The 26,705-nt window shown below is 43.4% G+C and overlaps 1 protein-coding gene across 1 annotated transcript in view; it reads right to left on the reverse strand.

Moving 5' to 3' along the window:
* LOC122938040 (cytochrome P450 2C20-like) overlaps positions 1-26,705 on the reverse strand; it is a 450,693-nt gene that overhangs the window by 107,876 nt on the left and 316,112 nt on the right. Inside the window, exon 5 of the mRNA XM_044293309.1 lies at positions 5,040-5,180. Coding sequence (XP_044149244.1) covers positions 5,040-5,180 — 141 coding nt within the window. The remainder of the gene's footprint in view (positions 1-5,039; positions 5,181-26,705) is intronic.

The raw sequence follows: 26,705 nt of genomic DNA on the forward strand, positions 1-26,705 counted from the left end.
GATATGCGATTTTCTACCATTGAGATTTTTGCATATGCTGACCAGTAAGGGAGAGAGCTAGGGCTCTTACAGGGCTTACCCTCCTGTTCCTTAGTTTTGGATCAAGTCAGTTCATTTGTGTCTTCTAGTTTTCTGTACACCTTCCGTGACACGCACGCGCGGCCACCGCGATTCCTGAGAAGAGCGGTGGCCGTAACCAGGGGAGACGGAAGACAACAGTCAGGTAAGTATATGTTTATTTATTTTTAAGGGGTGGGAATTTGTTAATTAAATATATTTAGAAAAATGATCACTGTTAAATCATTAACAGATTTAACAGTGATCATTAAGATGGGATACCCCTTTAAATCGTTCTGGTCCGGATGGACAATGGAGGAGATAACCCCAGAAAGTCTTGTGGCCAAGATCCTCGCTAGGAGCTTTACATCCGCGTTCAACAGTGAGATCGGTCTGTAGGATCCCAAATCTGTGGGGTCCTTACCTTTTTTGGGAATTAATATTATTACAGCTTCCATCATTGAACCCGGCAGGTTCCCCTCCTCCACCGATTCAGCAAGGACCTCCAACAATCTAGGAAAAAAATCCTCCTTATATTTACCATAAAATTCATATGGAAGTCCGCCTGAACCGGGGGTGGAGTTACCCGAACATAGCTTAATTGCACCTTCCAGCTCCTGAATAGAGAGATCGGCATCAAGTGCCTTCCTTTGAGCCGAAGTGATAGTAGGAAAAACTATACCATCAAGAGAAGAGTCCATCATTTCATCCGTGATCCTACAATCGGCTCTATGAAGGTCTGAAAAGTAATCAAGGAAGACCTCTATGGAGTCTTGTCCCCCAACCTTCCTCCCATTGGCCAATCGTATATTATCTATATTCTTTTTGGATTCCTAGATAGGAGTTTCCCCGGTCGGCCCGATTCAGTAAAATATTTTTGCCCTTTGAAGAATAAACTCTGTTGTGCCTTCTCCAGCAAGAAGTCAGAGTATGCTTGCACAGTCTTCTGCATATTTTTCCTATTTTCCTCTGTCCTATTTATATAGAAAGATTGTGTGGCTGAGGAAGTTTGTTCTTTTAAATTTTTCTCATTTTTCCCATACTCTTTTCTCAGGTTTGCAATGTAACTGACCATTATTCCCCTCATATAGGCCTTAAAAGTATCCCATACATCTGGATTTTAGTTGACCCATAGTTAGTTGCCCAAAATTGGTTTATTTCCTTTTGTATTATTTCATGATTCTTTATTAGTGATAGCCAATAAGGATTTAATCTAAAAGGAGACCTCCCTATTTGCTTATCCTGGGCCGGGCAAAATTCAAGGAGTATCGGTAGATGGTCCGAAAGTGACTTAGTCTCGTACTTCATTCGTGTTACATATCGTACATATTTTTTATTAATCAGTGCATGGTCTATTCTAGACATGGATCTACCTGATTTACTAATACATGAGAAGACTCTTCTCCCCTGACCCAAAACTCCCCAAACATCCTCAAACCCGGCCTCAGAACAGAAACATGCCAGGGGGGACCTCTGAACAGAGGCGTCTCCCTCAACACCCATAGAAACCCTATCTACTGTCGGATTAATAACACAATTGAAATCCCCAATAATCAATGTGGGGCATTCCGGCCATTTGTCAATAAATGTTAACAGAGAATTAAGCACTGAGAAGGAGAATGGAGGTGGAATATAAACAAAGGCCAAAATGCACATCTTCCCTGCCAACTTACAGTAGAAGAAGACAAATCTTCCGTGGTGGTCAACAGAGGACGCCTCGCCAAAAAACTCAATAGTTCTATGAATGAAAACTGTCACTCCCATAGAATGATTACAGAAGGTCGAGTGATACGTGTGTGCAGCCCATCCCCTGGTGACCACACCAGAAGTCTCCCCAGTAAGATGTGTTTCTATCAAGCATACAATTGCTGGGAGATGTATACGCATCATATCAAAAACCGCGTGTCTTTCTTCTGTCCCCCAAACCCCTGACATTCCAGGTAAGAATTCTGATAGACATTATGAGCAATAATTAGAAAAAAAAAAAAAACACACACGCATCCCAGCCCCCCCACCCCCATACAGGTAATCCACCATATAGTGCAGAAGATTTCTCACCTATGACCATCCCTTCCGTACTACACCCCCCCCCCCCCCTTGCTCGGCACCTCCCCGCTAGAAAAAGAAAGAAAGTGGGAAATATGAACACCCTCTAGCTATTATTATTCCCAGCCAACCCAACAACAGTTAAGTCACATATTTTGTTCAAGACAATCCGCGGCTTTATCTGGAGTGTCAAAAAAAAAAAAGTGGTATCTTTGAAAATAATCAGGAGTTTTGCTGGGAAAATAAGTGAGTATTTAATATCCCTTTCTCTTAGCCTCTTTTTAACAATCATAAACAAGCATCTCTTTTCCTGGATATTCTTTGAAAAATCAGGAAAGAAGGCCAATCTGTTCCCATCATATAGAACGGGGGGACATTCCCTCGCCCTTCTTAGTACCACATCTCTGTCCCTTGAAACCAGCATCTTAACAAGGAATGTTCGTGGTTGTCTCCCAGGGATTGGTTTCCCACCTGGGACCCGATAGGCTCTTTCTACCATAAACATAGGTGAAAAAAAGATCCCTCCCAAAATTCTCCAGGATCAACGTCTGTATAAATTGGGTAGGGTTCTTATCTTCCACACCCTCTGGAACCCCCAAGATTCTCACATTATATCTTCGTGATCTGTCTTCGAGGTCCACCACCTTTCTTTTGAGAAGGTTAAGATCTATCTTCAGGGAGGACAGCTGTGCATTTATTTTTTGGGATTCATTCTGCATTATAACCAAAGAACTCTCCACATTGTTAACTCTATCTCAGATTTTTGACAAATCGTCTCTAATCAGTCCCACATCGGCTTGAATGGACCCAAGTTGGGTTGTAATGCCTTGTATTAAATCCCCATTCTGTTTTACTGCCATTAGTATTTCTTTTAGCGAGGTAGAGTCGACGTTAAACATATCTTCTCCCTCTGTTCCCCCTTCCCCTTGGGGGTACCAGAAGCTTTTTGTGGTTCTGCTTCCGTCACCTCAGCACTGTCAGTTCTTTTGGAACTAATGTCCTTTTGACCACCTCTAGTATTAACCCTTGGGGACCTTAGGAATTGGTATATTTTTGTTCCTTCAAAAAGTTTTGTGGCCGGTTTCTGGGCAGAGAGATCTGCGGAGCGCCTACTAGCTTTTGGGGCCATTTAACGATCCCCTTTTTCCTTACTACCCCCTCTTCTCCTTTTTTTTTTTTTCCTTTATGTATTTAAAGTTTCTATCATATCCCCTCCAAATGAGGTCTCACTAGTGCTCTGTAGAGCGGCATGAGCACCTCCCTCTGTCTACTGGTAATGCCTCTCCCTATACACCCCAGCATTCTGCTAGCATTTCCTGCTGCTCTATGACATTGTCTGCCTACCTTTAAGTCTTCAGAAATAATGACCCCTAAATCCCGTTCCTCAGATACTGAGGTTAGGACTGTATCACTAATTTTATATTCTGTTCTTGGGTTTTTACGTCCCAGGTGCATTATCTTGCACTTATCAACATTACATTTTAGTTGCCAGATTTTTGACCATTCCTCTAGTTTTCCTAAATCCTTTTCCATTCGGTGTATCCCTCCAGAAACATCAACACTGTTACAAATCTTTGTGTCATCAGCAAAAAGACACACCTTACCATTGAGGCCTTCTACAATTTCGCTGATAAAGATATTAAACAATATGGGTCCCAGAACAGATCCCTGAGGTACCCCACTGGTAACAAGACCATGGTCTGAATATACTCCATTGACTACAACCCTCTGTTGTCTGTCCCTCAGCCACTGCCTAATCCATTCAACAATATGGGAATCCAAGCCCAAAGACTGCTATTTATTGATAAGCCTTCTATGTGGGACAGTATAAAAAGCCTTACTAAAGTCTAGATAAGCGATGTCTACTGCACCTCCACCATCTATTATTTTAGTCACCCAATAAAATAAAATAAATAAGATTAGTTTGACATGATCTCCCTGAAGTAAACCCATGCTGTTTTTCATCTTTCAATCCATGGGATTTTAGATGTTCCACAATCACAATCCTCTCCTTGAGTATGGTTTCTATTAATTTCCCCACTAATGATGTCAGGCTTACTGGCCTATAGTTGCCCGATTCCTCCCTACTACCTTTCTTGTGAATGGGCACAACATTTGCTAATTTCCAATTTTCTGGGATTACTCCTGTTATCAGTGATTGGTTAAATAAATCGTAAAGGCTCTGTGTCTGTGCTGCAGACCGCATACAGCGGTTCCGCAATACATGGGTCACCAGCCATGTGCATTCCGCATCACTGATGCAGACCCATTCACTTGAATGGATCTGCAAATCCGGAGATGCGGTGCGGAATGGAACTAAAGCATGGAACGGAATCCATGCTTCAGAAACTGTTCTATCTTTTTGTGGAACGGTCAGATTGTGGACACCTTTCAAGTGAATGGGTCTGCGATCCACATGCAGCTGCCCCACAGTCGGTGCCCGTGCATTGTGGACCGCAATTTGCCCTTATGTTCGTGTGCAAGAGGCCTTAAGGTGGAGTCCTGTGAACTGACCTCACTTGAGACTGGAGAAGCTGCAAGATGGAACATCTTCTGGGATATTCCTGGATGGTGTACTGCTTTTCTACATTATTCTTGGCATCAGGTTGGTTCTGGAAAGATTCACCAGTAATACAACACTCTTGTGAAGTTGAAGAAAGTTAACCTCATCCACAGATTTATATTATCGATAACATTTCCTGGTCTTAGTTGATTTCCTTTCTATGGGGGTAGTTACTTTTATTCATGGGTGTTATTTGTGCTGTGACACGGGTTTTCAATTAAAATGAGGTAGTTACAATCAATGTCAGTCACCAACAGAAAGTATTTATAGTATAAGAAGAAAATGAAGAGAAATCAGTTCTCAGCACCAAAAAAAAAAGACCACACACCAGTATGTCCCCAACGAACCTGAGAACTATGAGGAGTTTACCCACCTCCAGTCTCTGATACAGCCTGCAGGAGATACTTGGTCTCTGCCAATACTCTCATGTCCAAGGTCCTACTTCCAGTTCCCCATTTCCTAAGATATGCCAAAGCGAAGCGGCGAAGGGAGCGCCATCGTGGTCCATTAATATCTGGAGAGAAAGAAACATAAATATATTAACACTTGGATACATTAGGATAATTTGTTCTAGCACCACTGCACCTCATAGAGGCAGGTGGCAAATCCGAGAACGAGCCGAGGTCAGAATCCGAGATGTAGCATCAAAACCAAGGGAGCAGGCAAAGGGAGGTCAGGAGACGGTCAAGGTCAAATTCCAGAGGTCAATCAATAGAGTAGCTAACAATACACACAGCCTAAGAGACTAAAATAACAGGCAACCTGTATCCAGCAGGCCGCCTGTATTTATAGTGGGGAGTGAGGGTCATGTGACGTGGCCAGCGTCACATGACCGACAGACAGAAAAGTTGAGCTCCGAGTGATCAGCTCAGCGCTCAAGGCTCAAGACACAGATCCTCGCTCCCGAAGCTAAGCAGCAGCAGGTCTGCGGCTGATGGGAGACCGAGTGCGCCTTCGGAGCCCCGTTACAGTACAAGGACATCCCTCTTGTCCTTATATCTGACCAGCAACAGATTTCCACTGGTAAGAGCACAGGTCTCACCCCTGGGGATAGGTACCTGGAGGGGGTGGGTAGGGAGGCCGCGTTTATTTTTCCTCACGGTCCCACAAGCGGTCGTGGATCTGGCGGCAAGGGAACTGGAACAAGGGGATACTAGTATAAAAGTTATCCACGTACAGGTGTAACCCTTATCTAGCAGTGGGTGCATAAGGTCCCACATAAGTTTCCCGCTAACACCCAGAGTTGGGGGACATTCTGGGGGTTGAATACGGGAATCTCGCCCCTCGTACACACAAAAGTTGTAAGTGTACCCTGACGTACTCTCACAAAGTTTGTACAGCTTCATGTATGTATTGTAGGGGACTTTCAGGACATCTTCCTTTCTGTACCAACCAGCTGTGTGATAAGGATCCTTTTCTTCTGAAGCTCGCTGCCCAGGCTAAAGGTGTGAGACCTACTGCGATGCCAGAGCAACACCGACTACAGAAAGGACATTTGTGATTTCTTTGTGTTGCTGAGATTGCGAATCGTCACACTTATCAACCGTCTGAAGTTGATCAGCGGTGGGGTGTGCGATGCGCCAACAGTGGCCGGACGCTAAGAGTGCCGGCCACAGTCAGCGTACGCAGAAAAATAATAAAACTGCTTGTGCCCTAAAAAAAGTTGTGTGTGGGGGGGAGGGGGTCAAGCTGCAGCACCCCTGGGGGGTCTAGTGTCACACAGCTGTGCTGTTGACCCCAGACACCCGATTTAGGGTGTTGCAGTCAAAAACAGTTTTTTTTTTTTTGTTCCACTAACTTTCCCTGAATATCCCTGCCTAACCTAACCTGTCCCTAACCTTTCCCTAAATACCTTGGTGAAGGTGAAAGGGGTGCTGGGCACAGATGGGGGTGCTGGGCTGCTGGCTCTTATGATCCGTGCAGCTCTCCTCTCTCCTCGGCTCCCGGACACAAAAGGAGGAGGAGAGTAGCGCTGCAGTAATTTGAATGGCCTGCCTGCACCTGCAACCAATCAGTGCAGATTCTGAGAGGTGATGTCACCATCATCTCTCAGGATCGCAGGATGGTGATTGGTGGTGTATTATCACACCACCGATCACCATCCTGTTCCAGGTTATCAGGTCCCCAGAGACCGAAATAACCCAGAAAAGCAGCAAACCGCAGGTCTGAATTGACCTGCGGTTTGCTGCAATCACCGCCACGGGGGTGCATTGTCCCAGGGTGCCTGCGGTGATCGGAACTACACATGTCGTACCGGTACATGTGTCCGGAACAGGTTAAGGACTGGTATAGGTGTGCTATCGATAGGTGTGACTTACTGAGGGGTGTAATATACTTATATTATACTTTCTAAAATAGAAAGTATATTATAGTGCATTTGTATTGTGCAGCAGTTGTGTGCAGTTAAGCTGCGATACTGCAGCTACACAGAGGGACAAACGCTATTGGAACAAATAATTTCTACTGGTGTGATATACCTGTTGCCCCCAAAAAAACTGATTAAAGGGTTTGATATGCATGCTTCCAGCAAATAATCATTAAGCGGTTCTATATACCTTCTTCCACAAATGCTGCTCTTCTCTAGGGACTTTGTTACAGGGTCATTTTGAAAATTACAGGCAGAGGAAAAGGCAGGCCATTATGCAGTGGTGGTAGGGGTCAGGCAGGTGCACCAGGCCGTAGCCTAAGTGGGAAGTTGGAGAAGGTGCATGCGATTACGTCAAAGGACGCACCAGAGTTAATTTAGTGGCTCAGTCTTCCGCTTCTGCAACCTCCTCACTTTCTGCTGTGTGCACCCACCAAAGACACCACCACCACCATTGCCCCTCCACTCGAGTCAGAGGAATTATTTTCCCATCAATTCCCAGACCTTACCGATGCACAGCCATTCTTGGCATCGGATGAGGAAGAGGAGGTAGCAACGGCCTCAGCCCAGCGGTCTGACGACAGTACCCAGATCAGCCCAAGGAGGGTGGTCCCCGCTGTTGCTGCCTACTCCGAGATCTCTAATGTCAGTGGTGGTGAAGTTGACGATGATGACGTGTTGATGGACGTCACGTGGGTGCCCACAAGAGAGGAAGAGGAGGGGAGTTCAGAGGTTGAGATGGAGCAGCAGATAGGGAGGAGAAGCAGGCAGAACTCGCAGTGCACAGGAGGTAAAAAGCAGACTGCTAATGTATCTGGAGCGAGCCATCTACCACGCACGGTGACATCTTGCACTCCCAGGACGCCGGCACATGTCTCCGCAGTGTGGGCTTTTTTAAACGTGTCAGCTGCTGATAATAATGTTGCCATCTGCAGCCTGTGCTGTCAATGCATAAGTCACAGTAAGCCCAACACTCACCTAGGGACGACCGCCTTAAGGCACCTGGCCTCCCATCACCAAGCCCAGTGGGAGCAATGCCATCAGAACCCACAAAGCCACCCTCCTGGGACTCCACGTCCTGCCTCTTCTCCTTCTCCTTTCTCCTCCCATTTGTCCTCCACTCCACCTTCCACCGTGCCGTAGTCACGTTCATCTGGCACAAGGCAGGCTTCTGTGGCCAAAATGTTCGAGGGGATAAAAATGATGACGCCGGATAATCCTCTTGCCCAACATCTGACCGCTGGCTTGTCGGAACTGCTAGCTTGCCAACTACTGCCATATAAATTGGTGGCCTTTAGAAAATTTGTGGCCATTGGCACACTGCAATGGAAGGTACCCGGAAGGAAATATTTCTCCCAGAAGGGCATCCCAGAGCTCTATGGCTGTGTTTAGCGGCAAGTAAATGTATCTCTGGCACACAGTGTCGGTGCCAAGATACATCTGACCACACACACGTGGTCTAGCAAACACGGGCAGGGAAGGTACATAACCTTTACTGCCCACTGTGTGAACCTTCTGATGGCTATCAAGCATGCAACCTGTGGCACCCGCGTGGATTTGGTGTTACCGTCACGGATTGCATGCAGGCCTGCCTCTTCTTCTCCTCCTACTCCATCCTTTGTTTCCTCCTCGGCTGACTCCTCCTTTTTCACAGCTACCACATCTTCCTCTGCACCCCCCCCCCCAGCTCCCCAGAACCTATTCGACGTGCCAGGTGAGACGTTGCCCCGCTGTGCTGCGGCTGTTGTGCCTGGAAGCCAAAAGCCACACCGGTCTCTCCTTTCAGCGCTGCGGTCACAGGCAGATCATTGGCTAACCCTGCTCAATTTGACAGTTGGTAAAGTGGTGTGCGACAATGCTGAGCGAGGTGAAACAGGGCAAAATGACACACGTGCCGTGCATGGCACATGTCCTGAACTTAGTCGTACAGCGATTCGTTGCCAAATACCCTGGGGTCCAGGACATCTTGCGGCAGGCCAGGAAAATCTCTGGCCATTTTAGAAGATCTTACACGGCCATGGCTCCTCTTGCTGACGTTCAGCGGCGACACCACTTGCCCGTCAGACGTCTGATTTGTGACTTCCCAACACGCTGGAACTCCACCTTGTATATGCTTGATAGGCTTCTCCAGCAGAAACGTGGCGTTAACAACTACCTCTACAAACTCTGCAGCAGGACAGGTTCTGGGGAGCTTGTTTTTTTTTTCACCGCGTCAGTGGCTGCTCATGCGTGATGCATGCAGACTTCTGCGGCCATTTGATAAGATCGCCAAACTGGTCAGACGCTGCCAGGGTGCCATCAGTGACATTGTGCCTTATGCCTTCTTTCTAGAGCATGCATTGCTTCGTGTCATTGATCAAGCTGTCGAGGAGCAGGAAGATGAGGAAGGGGGGGCTACTCCACCTGAGACAAGTCAGCAGGAGTCTGAAGAGGAGTCAGAGGAGGATGGTGCCGGGGCGGAGGAGGAGGAGGAGCAAGAAGAGCAGGCTTTAAACTTTTCTGCGTTCCCTGGTGTTGTCCATGGATGGGGAGAGGAGTCCGAGGACCAGTGGCGTAGCTACCAGGGAAGCAGCTGCTTCGGGGGCCCAAGCTCAGGAGGGGCCCGAAGCAGTACTAGATAGAGTACACATGACAGCTATGCTGCTGCTGAAAGTAAGCAGGATGGGAAATAATACGCTATATGGGCAGCTGTCACACTGTACTGAAGGTGGATTTATCGCTGATAAGGCTCACCTGAACCGATTAATGCCTTTACATAAGCCCTGGGAGGAACAGAGCAAAAAAATAAATAAAATTGATCTGATCTTCAGAATGAGAACGAATAACAGGCTTGTAATGTGGCCCTTTTGTAAGAAGAATGGATTTTATCATGCGAAACAACAGTGCACTGTAAGACTGACACAATATTATTGCTTCAAAATTATCGATTGTTGAAGCGATGATTTAGATTCGAAAAAGATCGAGAATCCCAGTCCTGTATGCTGGTTACGTAATTTCCGGAGCGACGATCTAACCTCCGAATACACGTGGGACGCTGACTGAAAACACAGCCAGGACGCCGGTGTCCAGCGGGCCCTGAATAATCTGATCGATCAGCCGGGATATAGGGAAGGTAAGCCCACAACAGTGGGTGACTACTATCCACATTAAAATTGACAACTATCAAATAATATTGTACAAAAGGAAACAACTACACTTAAAGCAATATTGAATAACTTCCATCTCGGCTGCAATATTGACTTTACTTTAGCAGCAACAATAACTTTCCTGCACCTTTTTTCTATAGAGGACATAATTAAGGAAGATCTTTTTGCCATAGGAAGTATACTTGAAAATGGCTATAGGTTCTTAGTGATGACTATTTGACCAACATATAGGTTATCACACAGTATAGGATGCATAAATTTGTGTTTTATCTCATTGTTTTATGCGATTGTTAAGCAAATTACTATGCAATATCTATTACAATAAGTATCAAGGTTTATTATTATATTGTATAAGGTTTGAATTATCAAACATTTTATATTCCCTTTTATTCTATTTTATTTATATGTATAATACATTTTGTGATATATACTGATCCATAGAGTTCCATATGTCGAGTGTGCCAGTCTTCTAGTACTGGATATAATATTTGCATTCTTGAAGGGTGAATCAATATAGACTTGAGCACCTTTTCGTGGTTGTGAGGAGGTGAGCTATTTCCCGTACTATACTTTTTTCTGTATTTGTACTGGCCTGCAGTAAAATTGATATCCAATGACCGTCTAATATACCCCCAGCCACATAATCATGTGGCTGGAGGTATATCATGTTTTCTGTCAGGTGAATGCCTAATTTTTGGGGCCTGTACTCTCGTGGCCTAAAATATAACATTTCTAGGCTCCAGCAGGGCACATTTTTGACAGTTTCCCTTTAAGACATATAAAAATGGCCCCTGATTAAAATACATATTTTTTGTGGGAGTTTTTTTACATTGATCCCCCTCTGATACAGTCCTGATCAAAAGTTTAAGACCACTTGAAAAATGTCAAAAAATCATATTTTACATTGTTGGATCTTAACAAGGTTCCAAGTACAGCTTCAACATGCAACAAGAAGAAATGAGAGTGAGACAAAACATTTTTTGAGCATTCAATTAATTGTAAATAATGATTAAAGGGTTTCTACCACTTGAATATCACATATTTGGTGTTCAGACACTAGCGATTCGCTAGTGTCTGTTCTTGCCTACAAGCTAATTATCACATTAATCCGGGCTGCCGATACCTCAAAAAAAGCACTTATATCTTTATGCAAATGAGCCTCTAGGTGCTATGCAGGCGTTTTTCTAAGCACCTAGAGGCTCCGTCTACCTTGCATTTTGCCGCCCTGCGCCTCGCTCCAGCACGCCCATCTCTCACTGTAATCGATCCTCCCCCTGCTTCAGCCTTCCGAAATCCCGCGCCTGCGCCGTCCGTCGCGGCATTCGGAGGCATTCGGCGCAGGCGCAGTCAATGTCTGACCGCTCCCTGCTCAGACATTTCAACTGCGCCTGCGCCGATGACGTCACAGAGCTCCGTGGGACAGACGAAGCCCAGCAGCAAGCGGTCAGACATTGACTGCGCCTGCGCCGAATGCCTCCGAATGCCGCGACGGATGGCGCAGGCGCGGGATTTCGGAAGGCTGAAGCAGGGGGAGGATCGATTACAGTGAGAGATGGGCGTGCTGGAGCGAGGCGCAGGGCGGCAAAATGCAAGGTAGACGGAGCCTCTAGGTGCTTAGAAAAACGCCTGCATAGCACCTAGAGGCTCATTTGCATAAAGATATAAGTGCTTTTTTTGAGGTATCGGCAGCCCGGATTAATGTGATAATTAGCTTGTAGGCAAGAACAGACACTAGCGAATCGCTAGTGTCTGAACACCAAATATGTGATATTCAAGTGGTAGAAACCCTTTAAACTGAAACAGGCTGTTTTTCAGCTGATCAAAATTTTAGGACCACATGCCTTTAAAAGGACAAATCTGTGCAAAGATGTGGATTCATTGTCATCTTCTGTCAGGTAGTCACACGTTGTGAAGGCAAAGGCAAAAAACTCTCCCTTTTTGAACGTGGTCGGTTGTTGAACTGCATAAGCAGGGTCTCTCACAGCGCGCCATCGCTGCTGAGGTGGGACGCAATAAGTCAGTAATTTGGAATTTTTTAAATGATCCTGAGGGTTATGGAACAAAAAAGTCAAGTGGAAGACCCAAAAAAAAATTCATCAGCACTGAGCCGGAGGATCCAATTGGCTGTCCGTCAAGACACTGGTCGATCCTCAACCCAAATTAAGGTTACTGGTGCTGACTGCAGCCCCATAACCATCAGACGGCATCTGAGACTGAAGGGCTTTAAAAACAAAAAACATCTTTAAAGACCTCGTCTCCTTGAACGCCACAGAACTGCTCGTTTGGACTTTGCAAGAGAGCACCAAACATGGGACATTCAAAAGGTGGAAGAAAGTTTTATTCTCAGATGAGAAAAAATTCAAACTTGATGGTCCTGATGGTTTCCAACGTTACTGGCATGACAAGCAGATCCCACCTGAGATGTTTTCTATGCGCCACAGTGGAGGGGGCGCCATAATGGTCTGGGGTGCTTTTTCCTTCAGTGGAACAATGGAGCTTCAGGAAGTGCAGGGGCGTCAAACGGCCGCTGGCTATGTCCAGATGTTGCAGAGAGCATTCCTCATAACGGAGGGCCCTCGTCTGTGTGGTAACGACTGGGTTTTTCAACAGGACAACTCTACAGTACACAATGCCCGCAGGACAAGAGACTTCTTCCAGGAGAATAACATCACTCTTTTGGCCCATCCTGCGGGTTCCCTTGATCTAAATCCAATTGAGAACCTTTGGGGATGGATGGCAAGGGAAGTTTACAAAAATGGACAGCAGTTCCAGACAGTAGATGGCCTTTGTGCGGCCGTCTTCACCATTTGGAGAAATGTTCCCACTCACCTCATGGAAATGCTTGCATCAAGCATGCTGAAACGAATTTTGGAAGTGATAAACAATAACGGCGGAGCTACTCGTTACTGAGTTTAGGTTTGGAAGTTGGATTTCTGTTTTGGGGGGTTTAGTTTTTTTTGGAGGTGTGGTCCTAAACTTTTGATCAGATGAAAAACAGCCTGTTTCCGTTTATTTGTTGCTTTCATTAAATTGAATGCTCAAAATTTTTTTTGTCTCACTCCCATTTCTTCTTGTTGCATGTTGAAGCTCTACTTGGAACCTCGTTAAGATCCAGCCATGCTAAATATGATTTTTTGCCATTTTTCAAGTGGTCTTAAACTTTTGATCAGGACTGTATGTCACTGTCCATGTTGTAGGATAATTTGTGCAAACTTGTGGTTTGCGAACATTTGATCGCATTTGCACGTTCGCGAATCGTCCCGGCCGATGTTCGTCCATCACTATTCGTGTCCAGTTTGTGCTACCGTGAGGGAGAACAAGATGGCGCTCTCAAAGCCAAGTCCTTCACACACTTACGTCACCCTGGCCACCAGAATCTACGAGATATGAGGTTGGCAGCCAAACTGGGGAGAGATGCATTGCGGTGAAAACCTGCCTGACCTATGCGATTACATGCAGGAGATAGCTGTGTCGCAAATAGTCCGGAGATCTAAGCCGGGGTCCGGAGCTTTCCCTGTACCGGTGTCACGGCTTGGTGTGGAAGGGAAACTCCACACCAAATACAAGAGGGAGGGAGAAGGTATCAGGCCTGAAAACTAGGGAAAGGGTGTCGGGCATATTTATATCTGCACATTAAGGTCTGACAATATTAGAACCAAAATGGAGATTCACGTTACCTTTTAGAGGCCAAACTCTCTGTTGGAATAAGCCAGAGAAGGTCATGATAGTCACTGGCATACAATGTATATTGTTTTAAAAGTTATTGCCAACAGATGTGGTATCTTAGAGAATGTAATGGGTCTCACAAACTGTCTCAACTACCGGGGTTAAGAGAGGTTATTGTTTAAAACACTGGTTTCTCTAAACATGTCTGTCTGAGGAACAATGGGTGTTTCATGGCTAAACCATGATCTGATAAGAGACGTCCATAAAACACATCTGGTGTGGAATAGATATCTATTCATATATACAGTCATGTGAAAAAATTAGGACACCCTTTGAAAGCATGTGGTTTTTTGTAACATTTTTAATAAAAGGTTATTTCATCTCCGTTTCAACAATACAGAGAGATTAAAGTAATCCAACTAAACAAAGAAAACTGAAGAAAAGTCTTTTCAAGATCTTCTGTAAATGCCATTCTACAAAAATGCCTATTCTAACTGAGGAAAAAGATAGGACACCCTCACATGTATTCCCTTTTAAATTGGCTCAGATCTCACACAGGTATATCACACCAGGTGCACATAATTAGTAGATCGTTACTCTGCATGTTGAATGAGGCTTGCCCTATTTAAACCTCAGACATTTAGTTTGGTGTGCTCCTGACTGTTGAAGTGAGAGTGAGCACCATGGTGAGAGCAAAAGAGCTGTCAGAGGACTTCAGAAAAAAGATTGTAGCAGCCTATGAGTCTGGGAAGGGATTTAAAAAGATCTCAAAAGATTTTGAAATCAGCCATTCCACTGTCCGGAAGATAGTCTACAAGTGGAGGGCTTTCAAAACAACTGCCAACATGCCCAGGACTGGTCGCCCCAGCAAGTTCACCCCAAGAGCAGACCGCAAGATGCTAAAAGAGGTCTCCAAAAACCCTAAAGTGTAATCTCGAGAACTAAAGCAGGCTCTGGCTACTGTTGATGTAGAAGTACATGCCTCTACAATCAGAAAGAGACTGTACAAGTTTAACTTGCACGGGAGGTGTGCAAGGAGGAAACCTTTGCTTTCCAAGAGAAACATCGAGGCCAGACTGACATTTGCCAGAGATAAAGTTGACAAAGACCAGGACTTCTGGAATAATGTTCTTTGGACAGATGAGTCCAAAATTGAATTATTTGGACACAACAGCAGAGGACATGTTTGGCGTAAACCAAACACAGCATTCCAAGAAAAGAACCTCATACTAACTGTGAAGCATGGAGGTGAAAGTGTCATGGTTTGGGGCTGCTTTGCTGCAGCAGGACCTGGTCAGCTCACCATCATAGAATCCACGATGAATTCTACTGTGTATCAGAAGGTGCTTGAAGAACATGTGAGACCATCAGTTAGAAAATTAAAGCTGAAGCGGAACTGGACCATGCAACATGACAATGACCCAAAACATACTAGTAAATCAACCAAAGATTGGCTGAAAAAGAAGAAATGGAGAGTCCTGGAATGGCCAAGTCAAAGTCCAGATTTGAATCCCATTGAGATGCTGTGGGGTGACTTGAAAAGGGCTGTACGTGCAAGAAACCCCTCAAACATCTCACAGCTGAAAAAGTTCTGCATTGAGGAGTGGGGTAAAATTTCCTCAGACCGATGTCGAAGACTGGTAGATGGCTACAAGAACCGTCTCACTGCAGTTATTTCAGCCAAAGGAGGTAACACTCGCTATTAGGGGCAAGGGTGTCCTATCTTTTTCCTCAGTTAGAATAGGCATTTTTGTAGAATGACATTTACAGAAGATCTTGAAAAGACTTTTCTTCAGTTTTCTTTGTTTAGTCGGATTACTTTAATCTCTCTGTATTGTTGAAACGGAGATGAAATAACCTTTTATTAAAAATGTTACAAAAAACCACATGCTTTCAAAGGGTGTCCTAATTTTTTCACATGACTGTATATATATATATATATATATATATATATATATATATATATTTATATTCCTGTGTGCATTTATTTAGCGTTTGGACTTGTTAATGATTCATATATATTATGCAATATTGATGTATTATAACCAGACATTATTAATGTATCTTTATATTGCGTGTATCTCGCTGAGAGGATATATTCTAGGGGATATAGAGAGCGTTAGTTGTATTTTTCTAAATCTGATTCAGAGGAACTGATGTTATTTCAAAAATCATTACTCAATAGCTAAGACAGTTAGGTGTATACAAACCAGGGGAAAAGTTAAAAGATTATGGTTCTCTTATCTGACCATAAATAAGATGGTCTGTTAACTGTCAAGATGGATCCATGATGTCTGGGAAAGTGATTCTAAAGCGTCAAAGAATAAACCCTCCTGAATTGATTTAAGTTGGGAGAGGCCAGAGTTTAAGTGGTGTAATAAATATGTGTTAATTCCTAAAATATTTAAAATTGATATATGATACAACAGTGCCATCAAATGGTAGGTGGGCAGAAGTTTCAAAGGAATGCCAATTAAATGACATCATCCCCATGATTACCATACGTCACACCCACCTTATCTAATTGGAAATCCCTAATCCAAGAGGGGATGGGCATAGATAAGGATTAGAATATCTGATCCAGTTTTTGGAGAAGAAGGATCACTTGGGACTTCTTCAGATTCATTCATTAGCATCACTTCACACGTCAGGAACGTACCACAGGACGGGATAGATCTAAATCTTGGAAAGCTGGGTCCCTTCTAAAAGCTCTTTATCCCAAAGCCAGGGGTATTGTATAATTTATTTCATTTGCAGTAATTATAAATCGCTCCAATTGGCATATAGTTGAGACCCCATTATTAGTGGGTCAATAGTGTTAAAACAATAATTTTATGGGAAATTTTAATGAACGTGCACATCATTAGAATTCCTGTAATATTGCTATCAAGGCTGAAGGAACAGGAGTCTACCCAGCTGAAGGAACAGGAGTCTACCCAGCTGAAGGAACAGGAGTCTACCTCAGGCCTAATACAACAGATAGGGAGATAAAAACAAACAAAATACAAACAAGGAAGACAAGACTAAACTTCAAGTAGAACAACTGCAGCACCAGGGAGCTCAGCAGAGATTCAACAAACAGCTACCTAGAAGTCTAGGGAAAGAATCTATAAACCACACCCCTGAGAGGGAGAGACGGAAATAAGTAGGCAATGTCAAATGACCACCACACACACACACACACACACCTGAAGCAAGGGATGTGGCCATTACCAAAACAACACAAATCCCAATTGATCCACAAGAAACTTGTAATATCAAAGTGTTGCCAATCTTTCTGATCTCCTGGCACCTGTCACAGAAATGTTTGTGACAGTACTCCCACATAGTGATGAGCGGGAGGTGCCATATTCGATTTAGCGATATTTCGCGAATATTCGATTGAATATTCGTGTTATATTCGTTGAAATCGAATATTCGTAATTTTTCCAATTATCGCAAATAATATGCGATTTAATTAATCGCGTATTGTGATTTTTTTCTTTTAATAGTATAAGGCAACGGTATTTTACAAAATTTTGTAATATTGCTCTAACTTCGTCTTTTAGAATATGCCGAATATTCTAAAAGACAAAGTTAGAGCAATATTACTAAATTTCGTAAAATACACATATAGATTGTAATTTAGCTAATATAGTGCTATAATCATTTTTTTTTCTCTAATTTTTTTTGCCTCTTCTGAACTTAAGTTTTGTAAAATATGTACACTGTTCAAAAAATTACTATAGCAGTATATTAGCTAAATTACAGTCTATATGTGTATTTTACGAAATTTCGTAATATTGCTCTAACTTCGTCTTTTAGAATATTCGTCATATTCTAAAAGACGAAGTTAGAGCAATATTACGAATATTCTAAAAGACGAAGTTATAGCAATATTAAGAATATACGTAAAAAGTTGAAATCGCAATTCGATTATTATAACTTGAATTAATCGAATTGCGATTTCAACTTGGACCTGTTTTACTATGGTTGCTGCTATATTCCATATTCGTTAATTCTAGCCTAATATGGAATATAGCAGTGCTAAGTTGAAATCGCCATGCGATATTTCGAGTTATATCAATTGCATTGCGATTTCAACTTAGCACTGCTATATTCCATATTAGGCTAGAATTAACGAATATGGAATACAGCAGTACTAAGTTGAAATCGCAATTCGATTAATTCAAGTTATAATAATCGAATTGCGATTTCAACTTAAGCACTGCTATATTCCATATTTGTTAATTCTAGCCTAATATGGAATATAGCAGTGCTAAGTTGAAATCGCCATGCGATATTTCGAGTTATATTAATCGCATTGCAATTTCAACTTGGACCCGGTTTACTATGGTTGGCTTCAATGGCTTGGTAGAATTAGCGAATATGACGAATGTATTCGTCATATTCCACAAAACAAAGATATTCTCCATCTTCGTTTTAGCTACCTATTCATCAACTTCGCGAATTCTAGCAAGCATATAGGAAAGTTGACTATAGAGACAGCTAAGTTTAATTCGCTATGCGATTATATTACTTAGCTTTTTTTTTTTATAAATAGAATAATTATAATACCTGATAATTATTATAATTATTCTATTTATAAAAAAAAAGCTAAGTAATATAATCGCATAGCGAATTAAACTTAGCTGTCTCTATAGTCAACTTTCCTATATGCTTGCTAGAATTCGCGAAGTTGATGAATAGGTAGCTAAAACGAAGATGGAGAATATCTTCGTTTTGTGGAATATGACGAATACATTCGTCATATTCACTAATTCTACCAAGCCATTGAAGCCAACCATAGTAAACCAGGTCCAAGTTGAAATCGCAATGTGATTAATATAACTCGAAATAATCGCATGGCGATTTCAACTTAGTAATGCTATATTCCATGCTCATGGAGCGTCCCCATCACCATGGGAACGTCTCCATATACTAGAATGTACTGTCGGATTTGAGAATTACGTTGAAATCGCAATTCGATTATTATAACTTGAAATAATCGAATTGCGATTTCAACGTAATTCTCAAATCCGACAGTACATTCTAGTATATGGAGACGTTCCCATGGTGATGGGGACGCTCCATGAGCACGGAAGTCGGCAGAAGCGGCAACGGGCACTGACTGGAGAATTTAAAAAAAAAAAAAAAAAAAAAAAAGAATATTCGTTTTTGCGAATATATAGCACTATATTTTAAATATTCGCGAAATCGCGATATTTGAGAAAAAATTCGAATATTCGCGCTCAACACTACTCCCCCATTCTACGGGTGACCTCCGGGCACCCAGGACCGACCTTATCAGGTTTAGATCTGTGAAAGGCTTTAACCAAATAACCGACATTCATATCAGATGCTGGTACCCACATCCTCTCTTCTGGTCCATAGCCTTTCCAGTGGACAAGATACTGAAGAGATCTACGGAGAACTCGAGAATCGATTATTTTGGCAATCTGGAATTCAAAACTACCATCCACCATGACAGGAGCAGGTAACAAAGAAGACGGCTGCAAAGGTTCCACATATCTCTTTTTAGCAAAGACTTATGGAACACATAATGAATCTTCAGGGCCTGAGGAAGTTCAAGACGAAAAGCTACATGATTAATAATGGCTGTGATCTTATATGGTCCGATAAACCTTAGACCCAACTTCCAGGAAGGTGCCTTCAACTTAATGTTTCTTGTGGACAGCCACACAGAATCACACACTCTTAGGTCCGGACCATTCATACGTTTCCTGTCACCCACACCCACACGTTTATATTTGTTGCCCATATTCTTCAAGTTATTTTGAATTTTTCGCCATATCGATATTAATGATGACAAAAAAGTTCTTCCTCAGGATACCAGAAGCATCAGAACCAGAAAATGTGCCGAACTGCGGGTGAAACCCATATGTCCCAAAAAACGGCAACTCACCAGTGGACTCCTGACTACGATTGTCTATGGCAAACTCTGCCGAAGACAAAATGGAAGACCACTCCTCCTGGTTCTCAGATGCAAAACATCTCAAGTAAGTCTCCAGACTCTGATTAGTGCTTTCCGTCTGTCCGTTCGACTGAGGATGAAAAGCGGAAGAAAAGGACATTTTTATTCCCAGTCGAGTACTGAACGCCTTCCAGAATCTGGAAACAAACTGAGTCCCACGATCTAAGACCACGTCAGAGGGAATGCCATGGAGTTTCACAATGTTGTCAACAAATACTTGTGCAAGAGTTTTAGCATTGGGTAGGCCTGGTAATGCAGTAAAGTATACCATTTTGCTAAAGTGATCAACTACCACCAGAATAACTGTCTTTCCTGAAGAATTAGGTAGATCAGTGATAAAATCCATGGATACATGAGTCCATGGTCTGGATAGGTAATGGAAGTAAAGCTCCAGAAGGTCGAGTATGTGTCACCTTATGTGCACAGGTAGTACAGGCTGACACATAGTCCTTCACACACTTACGCCACCCTGGCCACCAGAATCTACGAGATATGAGGTTGGCAGTGGACCTGCTTCCAGGGAGTCCCATACGAACCATACAATGATGTTCCTCAAACACCTTGTAACGCAATTCCGGTGGCACAAATAGTTTCCCAGAGGGACACGAATCTGGTGCATCTCCCTGAGACTCTAACACCTTCCCCTCAAGGTCAGGGTAGAGAGTGGATATCGAATTTGAAATATTTTGTAGAATATTCAGCATATATTCGCAAATTTACGATTATTTTCTTGATTGCGAAAATCGGCAATGTAATATTCGCGTAATGCGAGCTCAATACAGGTGTGGGTCACTTTTGCTAAATTTTCTAAGCTGCTAGAAGTTTCCTGAAACTGGAGAAAATGGTTGGCATGGCAGAACATTAAAAATGGCTTTATATGCAGATAGAATGCTCCAATATATTCGCAATTGCGCTAATTAGCACTAATGATGCAAATATTTTGGCACAATACGTGAAACTTCACATTTTAGCAGGTCTGACTTCATATTACTGATTGGCGCACTATTTATTGTTGTGACATCACAGCACTATGTCTGTAGCATGTATGCATGGACAGCAGAACCTATCACACTACCTAACACACTGCACCGCAGCAGCTACACTATTTCAGGATATAACCTACACTGACTATCTCACACTAACTATCTGTAATATATATTGTAAGGGATTGCCTCTTATTCAGGGATCATTCTCAAAATTATCTTCATCGACCACAGGGTTAGGGGCCAAACATTGCTTTTATTTGGCACCTCAGCAAAACCAAAACAAACAATACAAATAAAACACCTGCCCGGCTCGGCTCTAACTAAACATGAGGACTCCCTACCTCACTGAAAGCCCCATTCACACATGGGAAGAACATGCGGCTTTTCCCAGCCTAACAATCCAGCACTTCCACGCTGTAACAAAGTCCAGTACCTTTTGGGGGATTGTGGCCCAGAAGTCCTCCTGACTGGGGCTTTAGGGCGTTTTCTGTGTTTTGGGGAAAAATGTGTGTTTTTTTGCCTGTGAGTGATTAAGTTAGCCCATTGTGTTTGTTAATTGTATCACAGACTAGAGCCCATTGTGGTTGTTAATTGTATCACAGGCAAAGCCCATTATGTTTGTTAATTGTATCACAGTCAGAGCCCATTGTGTTTGTTAATTGTATCAGAGGCCGAGGGTGGAGGGGGGGGGGGTGTTGTGTTGTGTACAATTGCTGGGACTGTTTCTATACTGAAAATACATGTGATTGGCTAATGTAAAACTGTCTCAGTCTTTCACAAGGTCCCCAGGGGAGTTTCCCTTGCTGGAAGACCTGCAAAAAAGTCTGACATGTAGCTCCATTAAAGAGTTCCTGTTTTACCCTCAACATAGAGCCTTGTCTCATGTGTGTGGGGAAAAGGCTGTATCTACACTGAGGAATGTTATACACTGTATACTCCCCTGGCTATAATCCCTGAGCTCTTTTAGGAGCTTGTTCCTGCATCACTCTCTGAAGGAAGAGAATTTCACCCACTGGGACCTGGAAGCGTTGTCGTAGGTCCAGGGTGGGTAGAAGATGGTGAGATCCCAACCAAGCTGCGGCGGTTTGTGGGGTTGGCAGTGCTTACTGTGTCAAGTGGTGTGCTTGGAGCCCTCGGGCAGTACTAGGAGCATCCATCAATAGAGGTACACAGTCGGGGTGTCAGGAGATCCGTTTGTCACGGTGGGGAGTGGGGGAAACCCCCCCACCATACAATGTAAGAAGGATAACAGTAGCAACTAGGTCAGAAAGCAAGGAAAAGCTAAGCAGCTCACCTACTATTGCGTCTCTAATCCTCACCCTAACTCCTCACCATTAGTGATGAGCGGCAGGGGTCATATTCAAATTTGCGATATTTTGCGAATATTTTGTAGAATATTCGTTGAATATTCTCAAATTCGAATATTCGTTATATTCTACGATTTTTTTACTAGAAAAAAATCGGCAAGGTAATGATTGTGTAATATGCAAATTTTTGTAATGCAAAGTTTCGGAATACGAATTTTAAGAATATTCTAAAACAAGAATATATAGCAATATAGCGAATATTCGAAAAAAAATAATATAGAGCAATTTTTCTAATATAGTGCTATAATCTTCTTTGTCTAATAGTTGTAATTTTTTTCTCATCTGAAGTTCAGATTGGAAAAAAATTACAACTATAAAAAAAAAAAGATTATAGCACTATATTAGCTAAATTTCTCTATATTCGTGTTTTTTTTTTTTGCAAGGGGTGTGGCCATTACCAAAACAACACAAATCCCAATTGATCCACAAGGAACTTGTAAGATCAACGTGTTGCCAATCTTTCTGATCTCCTGGCACCTGTCACGGAAATATTCGTGACAGCCAGCTGGCGTGGTGGAGGTGGCAGGAGTTACCACTCCTCCGCCGAGGAAGAGCAGGGCATACGACAGCTTGAACCCGATGGTGCCAATGGGAGTCACGGCCTATGCCTCCAACACCTTGGACTAGTGCAAGGCCATCGAGGAATGGGTGGTTCGTTTGATGGACCGACCTCTAGTATAGGGTCATGGGGCAGAGAGGAGGACCGGGACTGTGGTCTGGTTTTCCGTTGAATAAGGTGCAGGTTTCATCCAGGACGATGAGACCGGAGAAGAACTCTTTGTGAACCGTCATTCTGTGAAGTGACCCTACTTACCGCAGGCCCGGCACAGCCTGTATAAAGGGGAAAAAGTCAAATACACCCAGATGGTGTCTTCAAAAGGCCCCTTTGCTACTGGGGTGAATCTTCTCGCTAAGCCCCTTGTCCCATTGTCCTCACCGGAGCACTGGCAGGAGGACCCACCTGCGATGAAGAGAGTGAGATACCTGCAAGAGACCTCAGGGGGAGTGCTGCGCTTCGGAGACAAACCCCAACCGGAGCCGGAGCCTCTTATATCAGGACTGCCTACACCTCCAACAATCAGTCAGCATTTGGGAAGCGTATCCAGTGCCTCCTTTGTCTTCAGTCCTACAGTGGAAGTCGGAGCCACGGATGATGAGGGTCTTCCCAGAATTGTCCCTGAGACCAACTAAAGAGGAGACCACCTAAAGAGGAGAGGTGGAAAGGTTTTAAAGTAATATCAGGAAGTATTACTTTACTGAGAGAGTAGTGGATGCATGGAATAGCCTTCCTGCAGAAGTGGTAGCTGCAAATACAGTGAGGGAGTTTAAGCATGCATGAGATAGGCATAAGGCTATCCTTCATATAAGATAGGGCCAGGGGCTATTCATAGTATTCAGTATATTGGGCAGACTAGATGGGCCAAATGGTTTTTATCTGCCAACACATTCTATGTTTCTATGTAAAAAACCTACCAGCCCCCATGCAGCCGGAGGTATTGGAACCCTTCGTGATGGCAGGAGCATCCGCCCCTGTGAACTAGAAAGTGGCAGCTGCTATAAAAAGTGTGACTACCTTTTCACTAAACAAGTTCATAAATTCATAAACAAGAGTTACAGGCTTTCACTGACCGCATCAACTCAGTGGATCATAACATCAATTTCACGCGGGAAGATATGCAGAACAACAAAGTGGTGTTTCTGGACTGTCTTATAACAGTGGAAGAGGGAAGGAAGCTGGGAATAGAGGTCTATCAAAAACCAACACACACAGACCAGTACCTGCTATTTGATTCCCACCATCCTCTAGACCACAAACTGGGAGTCATCCAGACTCTACACCACCGGGCAGAGAAAATCCCCACCAGCACAGAGGCCAAGGCAAAGGAACTCAAACACCTCAGAGGGGCACTTAAAACTTGTGTGCATTCAGTTTGGGCCTTTGTAAAAACACAAGGAAGGAGAAGAAAGAGCACCAAGACTACCAGAGAGGGCAAGAAGCATGACAGACGCAAGAATATGGTTATCCCATATGTAGCTGGGATGTCTGAGAAACTCAAAAGGATTTTTAATAAACATCACATTCCTGTTTGCTTTAAACCCAGCAACACACTGAGGCAACAACTGGTTCACCCCAAAGACCCAACGCCTAAACACAAGATAGACAACATTGTGTATGCAGTCCAGTGCAATGAGGAATGCTCAGAACTGTATATCGGTGAAAAAAAACAACTACATCAGCATATGGCTCAGCATAGAAGAGCCAAAACCTCTGGTCAAGATTCAGCCGTGTACTTACATCTAAAAGGAACAGGTCACACCTTTGAAGACAGTCAAGTATGTGTTTTGGATAAGTCCATCTACGTAAAAATGGAGAAGACAAGCTTGAATAGAGGTGGGGGGGTTAGACATCTATTAGTCTTTATCACTTACTGACTCCAATTAGGATAATGGAATCAACACATTTGACCCAATGCTGGGTATAATTACCAGATGTTGATTCAGTTACATATTTATTCCCTGAATTTTTGTACAGTCACTCAGAATTGAGAAAGCTCGTTGGAAGAACGAGTGAAACGTTTTCAAGAAATCTACAGTACGTCCAGTTGCCTTGATTTATTCTTTACAGATATACCATGACCTGGATAAATGAGAACCTTCACAGACATACCTTTTCACTTCCAAGTTCAGCCACAGGAGGGCAGTGGAGATCCACTACAGCTGCACGTTTAGATTATAGAAGGTAAGAAAAGCCTCTGATGGAGTTCAGCAGCAGCAGTAGCGAGGAGGATCTGAGGTCTTTCTTCTAGGGAGCCTCTGCCACCTCTAAAAAAAACCAAGAACTTCTGGGAGCCACGGTGTGGACTACTCCTGAAGGGTGAGGAAATGTTGGCATTGTTTTATGTTTTAGGTTGGCCCCGCTGTGTCCTCACACGGATGGTAACGTTTAGTTAGAACTCCCCCTATCTTAAAAAATACCTACAAGTTGAGCACAGTTGCACCCATTCCCTTTTTTTCACTCTCAGGTTGATTGGGGACCCCTTTTGTTAAAAAGGTTCTCAGTAGAGTTGAGCGGACACCTGGACGTTCGGGTTCGACGGGTTTGGCCTAACTTCACAAAAAAGTTTGAGTTCGGGACCCAAACTTGACCCGAACTTGACCCCGAACCCCATTGAAGTCAATGGGGACCCGAACTTTTGAGCACTAAAATGGCTCTAAAAAAGTCATGGAAATGGCAGCAAAATGTGGTTAAGAGCATGGCAAGTGCCATGCAAACAAATGTGGATAGGTTAATGATTTAAAATAACATAAAATACGTACAAATAAAAAATAATCATCTTGATCTAGGAGGAGGAGGTCCATATGGAGTAGGAGGTTGAGGAGGCGGTGGATGTGGTGGTGTAGGTGGAAGCTGCAGTGGAGGAGGTAGCCAACACTGTTTTTTTTTATTTTATTTTTAATTTTATTATTATTATTTTTATTATATTTTTTAATTTGGGTAGCCCCCCAAAACATTGGAAAATATAACCTGTGATAACCCCCTCCAGCAGTGCTAAACAAACGTTCAGAGAATACACTGGCTGCAGGGCAGGCCAGCACCTCCAAGGCGTAAAGGGCAAGCTCAGGTCATGTGCCCAATTTGGAGACCGATAAGTTGAAGGGGGCAGACCCATCAGTTAGTGCGTGTAGGCGTGTGCACACATACTGCTCAACCATTTCGAAAGTCCCCATGACGTCCACAATCCAATTGGATATCTTCTCTATCAACTTTCGATGTTCTTTTCTGCGCCTACCATGGTGGTCACGGATAGCGGGGAATGAGGGTTCCAGGCCGGAGAGGGAGCCTGAGAAATGGATACCACATCCAAGGGAGGTCAATGGATGAAATTAAATGTGATCGAGCGGAAATGTGGGACAAATTATTGAAGCCGTATGTTCAAAATAAAGGAGGGGGCGCGCGGCAATTACCCACTCCCGACTCGGGGAGGTAGTGACGATAAATAACAATACAGGACTCTTAAGATGCCCTGTTATTTGAATGCTTAATAAAAAAATTACAGGGAATGTCACTGGGGTATTTTTGATTTGGAAACGTTAGATAAGAGAGGCCCTGCTGCCGCTTTGTTGACTCTAGATAACTTCTGCCTGATTGCACGTCCCCGTGACATCCCTGATCTAATTGGATATCTTCTCTATCAACTTTCGATGTTCTTTTCTGCGCCTACCATGTTGATCACGGTTAGCGGTGAATAAGGGTTCCACGCCGGAGATTGAACGTGAGAAAGAGATACCATATCCAAGGGATGTCAATGGCTCCAATGTGATCGAGAGGAAATGTGGGACAAGTTGTTAAAGCGGAAGGATCGAATAAAAGGAGGTGGCACGCGTCAATTAAAGACGAATTTTAGAAATTTACGTCCCTGTCTCCTATGCAGGACAGGGGTTTTTCATCGGCCAAAATGGGTTAATGTCACCCACCAATGGAACTGACGATTTTTTAAAATTTTGATCCCTGTCAACTATGCAGAGCAGGGGTT

The sequence above is a fragment of the Bufo gargarizans genome, chromosome 5 (assembly GCF_014858855.1).
Source record: "Bufo gargarizans isolate SCDJY-AF-19 chromosome 5, ASM1485885v1, whole genome shotgun sequence".
Lineage (NCBI taxonomy): Eukaryota > Metazoa > Chordata > Amphibia > Anura > Bufonidae > Bufo > Bufo gargarizans.